An 11,470-nucleotide genomic window follows, 5' to 3' on the forward strand; every position below is an offset into this window, starting at 1 on the left:
AGGAGCATGCTGGCACTGAGCAACCTACACCACAAACTAAAAGGGGCAGGAAAAGAAAGCCTACTGATAAGATGTTGCAACAGATAGAAGAAATGATGGAGAAGGCAAAGAAAAAGAAGTCCAAAAAGATTGTTCATGAGTCTGGAGATGTGGACTTCCCACTGATCCTAACAGTAAGTATTAGCACATCAATTTTGGAAATGTTGCAAATAATTATAATGGATGGTCACAACATTGTTTGTTTGTTTACTAGCACATCAAACAAAAAACTATGAGGCCACAAATGGACCCAACACAGATCAAAGAAAGCATGGTGCACATATTGTCACATGAGGTAAAAGAATTAGAACTAAATTTAAAATTATCTTTGAAAATAGGTCACTAATTGTTCCTATTAACTCCTCTCATAGGGACCTGCAAAAGGAGTTCCTATTAACAGGGCTCACAGAATACCAGAAGAAAGTGCATTTGTAGTAGAGAGCAGAACCAACTTATCTGTGCCCACTGGTGGTGCACATCCAGCAACAACTTCAACAACTACAGTAGTGAGAGGAGCACATGCAGCAACAACTTCAACAACCAAAGGAGTAAGAGTAGCATCAACATCTGGCAGTGACAGAGGCAGAGGTAGAAGAGGAGGTGGAGGAACAAGAGGAAGCAGATCAAGGAGAAGTGCAGCAACTACAAGGTTGTTGCAAAGAGCAAAGAAATCAACCAAGACAAGGGGTTTGCAGTGGCTACTATTTGGTGAAGGAACAAGCTCACAAACTGTGGAAGATGAAGTCCAGACCACACAAGGAACTCCAGGAATTGAAGAGTGAAATTTAAATGTCCAACTGTTGTTTTTATCTTTATTGTGTACTAAGTTATTATGACTTTTGGTACTGGAACTATTATGACTAAGTTCAGTACTGGACCTGTTATGACTTATGGTGAAGGAAGGAAGTAAGTTCAGTACTGAAACTATGTTGCAACAGATCATTTGTTTATTGTTTACTGAAACAAGTCCAACTGACATCTCCAGTACATCATGAACAAATAGAATTCCAGTGCAAATAGACATTTCTTAGCATAATTTAACAAGGTCTGCCAGTACATCATAACAAGATAGCTATTACATTGCTATTACAATCACAACATCAAATAAGATAACTATTACAGTGCTCTTAAGCTTTGCCATTTGTTCCAGGGCCAGTGCCATCTATCTTGCCTCGCCAGGTTGCAAATGTGTGCTTGCGTGTTAGATCAACACCTTCGTCAGGGAGGAATTCATCAGCCAAACCTTGTGTTAGCAATGGCCCACGGTCAATGACCTCCTTCACATGCATGATCACAGTATAATCGATGCATCGACGATCAGTTGGAGAGAGCGGACGCGGCGGTGAATGAGCATTCTCGTCATCAGAGTCTGGCTTCCAAGGTTGCAGAGCAGGTGCAGGCACAGACACAGTAAGCACCTTGGCACTGCACTAGGATTGCGTAGCCACGCCATGCAATGCAGCAACCACTTGTCTGTAGAAGGGAGCATGTCGATGAGCTCGCCGTCGACACCTGCGAGCACCAGGTTTACAGTGTCTTCATCCCACGCCTCTTCCGGTAGCCCCTCCAAACTTAGCGTCGTCTTGTACGGCAGCTGCGACGGCTTGCCACGCGACCAGCTTGACCACCTCTGAAAACCAATCCTGCTTCCGCCGCAGCGCAGCTGTTCCGATGCGTACACCACACGAGTGCAATCCTCCACTGAATGGAACCGCAAAAAGAAGTGGAATGGTGGCCCGGTTACCTCCACTGTCATCTGCGACGGCAGGATGCCACACTCGAACTCTACCGCCGCGGCGAGTGCCTCCGGCGTCACCTTCGTCCGTGGCTGCCCGATGATGACGGCATACAATGCATGCCCCAGGAACGCCCGCTCGAGCGCCGCCATGCCAGAAGGGCGAGCGATGAGAACGCGGCCGCGTTCGGGCCGCATCTCCGGCTCACTGCGCTGCCACACCTCTGGGGAAAGATCCGCGAGTCCGGGATGCGAGACGCGGACGAACTCCCTCCAGTTGTTGCGCCGCCTGCACCTCCAACAAAGGCCACATCACTGCCACCCACGCCGCCTCCCATTTCGTCGACCACGAGTTCGGATCTGGAGGGAGGAGCTAGCAAACAGAGCAAGGAAAACAGAGGAAGGGGAAAACAGATTTTATCAGATGTAAAATGTGCAATACGCCCCTCATCGTTAATCACCAGGGTCTTCTGTGCAAAAATTACCTCACACGTGAGCCTCGCATGACCGTGAACGAAGAAAACCGGGCAGCGGACCGGTCCAACTGACGGTTGTGACCTAGATAAGTCCGAAACGCAAATTCTATGACGGGTTTTTTCGGTTTGCAAGTAGCGGGACTTAAGTGCACCCGTGACACAAGTTCTACGACTCGCCGCCTTGCGTGAAACGCTCGGCGTCACACGAAAAGCAATAATTCCAAATGGCTCATGCGATGCAAGTATGCACAAGCTCAAATGAAGACAGGGACTCGTCGAGCGCAAGACTACAAAGGAAGACGTTTGGCTCACTCACTGACGAACCCACGCTTGGGCCACATATCTACACGGCTGGAGGCTGGAGCTGCAGCTCACCACACTCCTTCCTCCATTTCCAGTCCACACCAAGGCGCGAACCAAGCGTGAGGGTGAGGAGTGAAGCTCGAAGCCATGGCGCCCGTGGAGAGGCCGCAGGAACTGTACGCGCCCAAGCCGGCGGCCGAGGGCAGGAGCTACTGGCGGTGGCACAGGGACGACTTCTTCCCGGAGCCATCGTTCGCGAGCTGGAGCGCGTACCGCTCCGCGCTGGCCGCGACCCCCGCGAGGCTCCGCGACCGCTTCAGCGGCCGCTCCACCGACGCCATCGAGCTCGGCGCGATGCGGCGCCGCAGCGAGAACGAGATGCGCCGCTGCCTCACGTGGTGGGACCTCACGTGGTTCGGCTTCGGCTCCGTCATCGGCGCCGGCATCTTCGTGCTCACTGGCCAGGAGGCGCACGACCACGCCGGCCCCGCCATCGTGCTATCCTATATCGTCTCCGGCCTCTCCGCTATGTTGTCGGTGTTCTGCTACACTGAGTTCGCCGTCGAGATCCCCGTGGCAGGAGGCTCGTTCGCGTACCTCCGCGTCGAGCTCGGTGATGTGGCGGCCTTCATCGCCGCTGCGAACCTTATCCTCGAGAGCATCATCGGCACGGCCGCGGTGGCGCGCTCTTGGACGTCCTACTTCGCGTCCCTCATCAACAAGCCGGCGAGCGCGCTGCGCATACAGACGTCGCTCTACGAGGGGTACAACGAGCTTGACCCCATCGCGGTCGTGGTGATTGCGGTCACCGCCACCATGGCCATCCTGAGCGCCAAGGGCACTTCCCGGATCAACTGGGTCGCGTCCGCGATACACGTCGTCGTGATAGCGTTCGTCATCGTGGCAGGATTCATCCACGCCAAGCCGAGCAACCTGACCCCGTTCATGCCGCACGGCGTGCCGGGCGTGTTCCGCGCGGCGGCGATCGTGTACTTCGCGTACGGCGGCTTCGACAACATCGCGACGATGGCGGAGGAGGTTAAGAACCCGTCGAGGGACATACCGCTGGGGCTGCTGGGGTCCATGTCGGTGATCACGGTCATCTACTGCGTGATGGCGCTGGTGCTGAGCATGATGCAGCCGTACACGGCGATCGACAGGAGCGCCGCCTACTCGGTGGCGTTCAGCAGCGTGGGGATGCACTGGGCGCAGTACGTGGTGGCTCTGGGCGCGCTCAAGGGGATGACCACGGTGATGCTGGTGGGCGCGCTGGGGCAGGCGCGGTACACGACGCACATCGCGCGGAGCCACATCATCCCGCCGGTGTTCGCGCTCGTGCACCCCAAGACCGGCACGCCGGTGAACGCCAACATACTCATCGCCGCCGCGGCCTGCTGCATCGGGTTCTTCTCCAGCCTCGACGTGCTCTCCAGCCTGCTCTCCATCAGCACGCTCTTCATCTTCATGATGATGGCCACCGCGCTCCTCGTCCGGCGGTACTACGTGAGGGGCGTGACGACGCGGACGCACGCGCTGCGGTTCCTGTTCTTCCTGCTGGTGATCATCTTCTCGTCGGCGGGCATCGCGGCGTACTGGGGCACGACGCCCGACAGGTGGCAGGGCTACGTCGTGCTGGTGCCGGCGTGGGTGCTGGGGACGCTCGGCATCCAGCTGATGGTGCCGGCGGCGCGCGCGCCCAAGGTGTGGGGGGTGCCGCTCGTGCCGTGGCTGCCCTCGCTCTCCATCGCCACGAACCTGTTCCTCATGGGCTCCCTCGGCTCGCAGGCCTTCGTCCGCTTCGGCGTCTGTACCGCCATCATGCTCATCTACTACGTTCTCGTCGGGCTGCACGCCACGTACGACGTCGCCCATGATGTGTGCAGCGAAGACGAGCTAAAAGACTACAGCGACACCGATGATGCAGCTGCCGGTGAGAAGGCGACGGCAAAGACGGCCGACGTGGAGAAGGCTGGCGCGGGAGACGGTGGCCGCTGAAGATGTCCGGAGTCGGCCAGACGGTCCTGATCCATGCGTGGCCGGTAGTCAGTACTCACTGCTTGATCCATGCGTTGTCTGAAAACTTGTACTCCCTCCGTTCCTAAATATAAGACCTTTTAAAGATTTCATTAGAAGACTACGTACGGAGCAAAATGAGTGAATATACACTCTAAAATATGTCTATGTACATCCGTATGTAATTCATAGTGCAATCTCTAAAAGATCTTATATTTAGGAACGGAGGGAGTAACTTTTACCACCAAATGAAGAATGGAAGAAGAATCTTTATCTTCACACAATTGTAATATGCGTATTCCTTCTTGATCTTTGTTTTGTAACATTATCTACACCCGGGCACCCCATACCCGGCTCGAACACCCGGCAAAAAAAATCCAACTCACACACGCGACTCAAACATCTAGACGGACGACCCTGTTCTTTACCGATAAAAAAAACCCGACATAAATGGGCGACTCAACCGTCTGAGCTGACTCCCCACTCTTTATATTCAACTAGCAAAAGGGTCCGTGCGTTGCAACGGGAGAAAAAAAAAACCACCATCTTCAATGACGATGACCATATTATGTTCATATCTCATCGCATGATTTCAAAAACTTGTTCACAAATGCAAGAAAATATTTCTTTTTTTAATTTTATTCACAATTCACAAGTTGAAACATTTTTTCAAAATTCCAAATAATATTTTATATTACAAGCTGTTTTCAAGTATTTTCTTGTCAATTGGTGAATAATTCATTTTTTGAATTATCAAACATTCTTTTAATTGCATTAAAGAAATTTCTAAAAATGATGGACTTTTTTTTATTCACGAATGTTTTTTCCAAAATTACGATTTTTTAATATGCAAGCATTTTTACAAAAATCCCGAATAATTTTTGAATTCGCAAACATTTTATGTTTTATCAAACATTTATGTAATTTGTTTTTTGAATTTCGATTTTTTTTCTGATTTATTTGAATTATAAAAAATAAAAAGGAACAGATAAATAATAATTAAAAAACTAAAAAAGCAGTCCCCCGTCCATGGGCTGGCCCAAATGGGTGTGCTGTTTATTTTCCAGCAAGCAGAGCGTAGCATAGCTGGTCCGTGTGCTTGGGCCGGCCCATGCGAGAATTCCCTCCAAAATGTTTTTTATAACTTATAGATGGCATTGGTGGGTAATATTAGAGAATTTTGAAGTCAATTTTAATGACGTACGCAGAAGCAATAGGTGCTTTATTATTAGGGATATATTCAAATATGAGACGAATATAAGGATGATCGGGTGCTTTCGTCGCGTTGGACATGATAGACCTACCCCACCATAAATTGCATCAAAATTAACATCCTCGATCTATCAAATCCATTTGCCATCTCCTCTCTTCTTTCTTATCCGTGTCGGACGTCTCACAGCTCCGTCGCCATCCTTGCTCCAGGGTCGTTCCAAGCCCCGGCGTCGTCAGGACCGACACAATAGCCCTCTCTCCCATGCTCGCTGCCGCGGAAATCGTCGCCAGCCCGAAAACCACCGCGGTACGTCTGGCAACACTCGGGCTGCCCCCTTGTGCTTTACGTGTTCAATGAATTGTTTGACACGGTTTTGTGATTTATTTGTACGGAAAATGATGAATTCCGATGCTTCGTCAGATTCACGATGATTCAAGATGATTTCTTTGATTCATCGTATTCAAACGAAGAAGCAGACATGATCATGCCATGAGCATGCAAGAGGAAATGGACCGGCCGGGTGGAGCATATTCTCAACTTCAAGGGTTCAATGAAAGGGAGAAGAGTGATCAACCAGGATAAGTTCTCCGGAGCACGGCTACTGCACAAAACTATTTTACTCCGAACCCAACTTTTCGGATGATCCATGGTTTCGTTGCCATTTTGCATGCAGAAACTATTGTTTTTGCGCATTATGGAGGGAGTGGAGGCACACGATGACCACTTCAAGCTCACAAGGAATTGATGTGGCCAACTTTCTTTCTCTCTAAGCAAAAAATGCACGACTGCTCTGAGAATGCTTGCACTTGGTACTTCCGCAGATATTGTTGGCAAGATGCTACGGATTGGGGAGGGAGCACATGCGTGAAGACTAGTGCCAAGTTTGGAGCAGAGTATCGAAGAGAACCAAATGTGTAGGACACAAAAAAGTTATTGTCTATTGGAGGGGCCAAAGGGTTCCCAGGAATGCTCAGATCGATTGATTGTATGCATTGGCAATGGACAAACTTCTTCAAAGTTTTGTGAGGAATGTATCAAGGTCATACCAAAGATGCAACCATCATAGTGGAAGCAGTTAAAAGAGCATGGTGCCCCGATATTTGGCTTAGGTAATCGATGGCAATCCCTATGGACCAATGGTTGCTTTGAGTTATACCTTAAGGTTTATCCATACACCTTGCTTGAAGACCAAAAGTTGGTTTCAAGGTATAACAAGGAAATTATATGTGGTCAAGGTGCCATTGAAGGAATCATTCAAAGATTGGTCATGCAAGAATTGAAACTATTGCAAGCATGTCTTCAAGAAGAAGATTGTGAACATTCATGTTTACCTTCAAGACATCATCTTTATGAAGAGAGAATACAAGATACAAGGTTGATCAAGACAAAGCCAAAGAGTGATTCAATTGATCAACACACAAAGCGTAGAAGATGTACCAAGTGGGATCAAGTGATCCCATGGTATGGTGAGTATTGTCCATTACGCTTTGTGCACTCACCCATGATTTATGTGAGGGTTCTATGTATGGTTAGGTGTCTTTTCATGGGCTTGCATCAAAAAGAAGATCTCATACAATCCGTAGAGGATGACATCAAGTGGTGGTCATCATCAAGGTTGCGGTGTGCAAGTTCAAGTGGAGAATCACGAAGAGATCATGCTTAAAGTTTATCGTCCATTCTCGTAATAAGGGACAAATGAAGATGTGCCTAAAGGATGCACATCCACAGTGGATTATGGGGAGCAATTCACTAGTCTTCATCGAGCGAGCACAATCAAGAAAGATGGTCCAACTTGAGGAGGTCAAGATCATCATCATCTAGCTCAAGTAGACTATGCGCAAGGCAAATGTTTGATCTGGATAGGTTTTATGTTTCACCGGTCTCACGGTGTTAGTTGGGAGACCGGATTATATGTTTGTTTGTCGTACTATCAAAGTGTTGGAAATATGCCCTAGAGGAAATAATAAATTGGTTATTATTATATTTCCTTGTTCATGACAATCGTTTATTATCCATGCTAGAATTGTATTGATTGGAAACTCAAATACATGTGTGGATACATAGACAACACACTGTCCCTAGTGAGCCACTAGTTCACTAGCTCGTTGATCAAAGATGGACAAGGTTTCCTGGCCATAGACAAGTGTTGTCACTTGATAATGGGATCACATCATTAGGAGAATGATGTGATGGACAAGACCCAAACTATAAACATAGCATATGATCGTGTCAGTTTATTGCTACTATTTTCTACATATCAATGTATGTGTTCCTATGACCATGAGATCATGCAACTCCCGGACACCGAAGGAATACTTTGTGTGTATCGAACATCGCAACGTTACTCGGTGACTATAAAGGTGCTCTACAAGTATCTCCGAAGGTGTCTGTTGGGTTGGCATGGATCAATACTGGGATTTTTCACTCCGTGTGACGGAGAGGTATCTCGGGGCCCACTCGGTAATACAACATCACAACAAGCCTTGCAAGCAATGTAACTTAGTGTAAGTTGCGGGATCTTGTATTACGGAACGAGTAAAGAGACTTGCCAGTAACGGGATTGAACAAGGTATGGAGATACCAACGATCGAATCTCGGGCAAGTAACATACCGAAGGACAAAGGGAACATCATATGAGATTACTTGAATCCTTGACATAGAGGTTCAACCGATAGATATCTTCATAGAATATGTAAGAGCCAATATGGACATCCAGGTTCAGCTATTGGTTATTGACCGGGGAGTGTCTCAGGTCATGTCTGCATAGTTCTCGAACCTGCAGGGCTGCACACTTAATGTTCGGTGACGTTTCGATATAGTTGAGTTATAGGTGACGGTGACCGAAGGTTGTTTGGAGTCCCGGATGAGATCCTGGATGTCATGATGAGCTCCGAAATGGTCCGTAGGTAAAGATTGATATATAGTAAGTCCTGTTTTGGTCACTGGAAAAGTTTCGGGCTCATCGGTAGTGTACCAGGAGTGCCGGGAGGGTACCGGGGGACCACCGGGAGGGGTGTGACGACCCAAGAGGCTCATGGGCTATGAGAGGAGGTGGACCAGCCCCTGGTGGGCTGGCCTAAGTATCTCTCAAGGGCCCATGCAAAAAGGATAAAGGAAAAAAAAGGCAAAAAGGGCCAAATTAGGAAGGAGTCCTAATAGTATTCCTCCCTTGTTGGCTTGGCCGAACCTCCTTGGAGTGGAGGCCAAGGTTGCCTCCTCTCCCCTCCTCCTCCTATATATACTAAAGGTTTTAGAGGTGAGGGCTAACCCTAATTGCCACATGATCCCTCTACTTCTCTCTAGATCTATTTCTCCTCAAGTCTAGTTCGACGGTGCTTAGGCGAAGCCCTGCTGGATTAGTTCATCACCACCACCACCACGCTGCCATGATGGAGAACTCATCTACCTCTCCTCCCCTATTGTTGGATCAAGAAGGCGGGGATCATCATCGAGCTGGACGTGTGTTGAACGCGGAGGTGTCCTCCGTTCGACACTAGATCAGGATGGATCGTGATGGGATCGCGGGACGGATCGTGATGAGATCGCGGGACGGGCTGCGATTAGGATCACGAAGATGTTCCACTACATCAACCACGTTATATACGCTTCCGCTTAGCGATCTACAAGTGTGTGTAGATTCACTCTCCCCTCTTGTAGATGATTGATACGTCCATTTTGCATCATGCTTTCATGTTGATATTTATTGCTTTCTGGGCTGTTATATTACTTGTGGTACCATATTTATGCCTTTTCTCTCTTATTGTGCAAGGATTAATTGAAGAGGGAGAATTCAGGCAGCTGAAATTCTGGACTGGAAAAGGAGCAAATCCTAGTCCAATATTCTGCACATCTCCAAATGCCCTGAAAATTTACGTGGATTTTTTCTGGAATATATTAAAACTACCGGAGGGGGGCCACCAGGGCCCCACAAGCCCCCACTCTGCCACCACCCCCCCGGTGGCGATGGGCAAGCTTGTGGTCTACCTGAAGGCCCACTAGCCCCCTCTTTTGCTATATGAAGCGTCCTGGTCTGGAAAAAAATCAATCGGGAGCTTTTTCGGGATTTCGCCACCGCCACGAGGCGGAACTTGAGCAGATCTAATCTAGGGCTCCGGCAGGACGATCCTGTCGGGGAAACTTCCCTCCCGGAGGGCGAAATCGTCGCCATCGTCATCACCAACACTCCTCTCGTCGGAGGGGAGGCATCTTCATCAACATCTTCATAAGCACCATCTCCTCTCCAATCCCTAGTTCATCTCTTGTAACCAATATTTGTCGCGCAACTCCGATTGGTACTTGTAAGGTTGCTAGTATTGTTGATTACTCTTTGTAGTTGATGCTAGTTGGAGTATTTGGTGGAGTTTATGTTCAGATCCTTGATGCTATTCATTACACCTCTGGTCATGATTATGATTATGTCTTGTGAGTAGTTACTTTTGTTCCTGAGGACATGGGATAAGTCATGCTGATAATAGTCATGTGAATTTGATATTCGTTCAGTATTTTGATATGTTGTATGTTGTGTTTCCTCTAGTGGTGTTATGTGAACGTCGACTACATAACACTTCACCATATTTGGGCCTAGAGGAAGGCATTGGGGAGTAGTAAGTAGATGATGGGTTGCTGGAGTGACAGAAGCTTAAACCCCAGTCTATGCGTTGCTTCGTGAGGGGCTGATTTGGATCCACTAGTTTAATGCTATGCTTAGACTTTGTCTTAATTCTTCTTTTGTAGTTGCGGATGCTTGCGAGAGAGGTTATCATAAGTGGTATGCTTGTACAAGTAAAGGCAGTACCCAAGCGCCAGTCCACCCACATATCAAACTATCAAAGTAACGAACGCGAATCATATGAACATGATGAAACTAGCATGACAGAAATTCTCGTGTGTCCTCGGGAGCGTTTTTCCTCCTATAAGATTTTATTCAGGCTTGTCCCTTGCTGCAAAACGGATTGGGACACTTGCTGCACCGTTTCTACTACTTGTTACTTGTTACTCTTTGCTTGCTATGTTTCACCTCGCTACACAATCACTTGTTACCGCTACTTTCAGTGCTTGCAGTTATTACCTTGCTGAAATCCGTTTATCAGAGCCTTGTGCTCCTCGTTGGGTTCGACACTCTTACTTATCGAAAGGACTACGATTTATCCCCTATACTTGTGGGTCATCAATGATCATCACCATGGATAGGTATTGCGTGTGCGTAGGAAATTTTTTGTTACCCATGCAACGTTCCCCAACAGTGGCATCATGACCTAGGTTCATGCGTATATGATATCTCGAGTAGAAAACGAAAAAGTTTATGGGAGTTGAAGTTCAAATTGCTGCCCTCCTTAATCTTTTCTTGATTCGGCGGTATTGTTGGATTGAAGCGGCCCGGACCAACATTACTCGTACGCTTACGAGAGACCGGTTTCATCGACTAGCATGCAACCTGTTGCATAAAGATGACTGGCGGGTGTCTATTTCTTCAACTTTAGTTGAATCGGATTTGACCGAGGCGATCCTTGGAAAAGGTTAATAGCAATTTGCATATCACTGTTGTGGCTTTGTGTAAGTAAAATGCGATCATACTAGATACCCATAGCAGCCACGTAAAATTTGCAACAACAAATTAGAGGACGTCTAACTTGTTTTTGCAAGTATGCTTGTGATATGATATGGCCAATGACATGATATGATATATTGGAT

General features: G+C 48.0%; 1 protein-coding gene across 1 annotated transcript; it reads left to right on the forward strand.

Moving 5' to 3' along the window:
• Nucleotides 1–2,542: 2,542 nt before the first annotated feature.
• LOC123439636 (cationic amino acid transporter 5) lies at nt 2,543–4,679 on the forward strand. The gene has a single exon (XM_045116325.1). The coding sequence runs from the start codon at nt 2,701–2,703 to the stop codon at nt 4,546–4,548; it is 1,848 nt and encodes a 615-aa protein (XP_044972260.1). The 5' UTR covers nt 2,543–2,700; the 3' UTR covers nt 4,549–4,679.
• The last annotated feature ends 6,791 nt before the right edge of the window (nt 4,680–11,470 follow it).

Source organism: Hordeum vulgare, chromosome 3H, assembly GCF_904849725.1.
Source record: "Hordeum vulgare subsp. vulgare chromosome 3H, MorexV3_pseudomolecules_assembly, whole genome shotgun sequence".
Lineage (NCBI taxonomy): Eukaryota > Viridiplantae > Streptophyta > Magnoliopsida > Poales > Poaceae > Hordeum > Hordeum vulgare.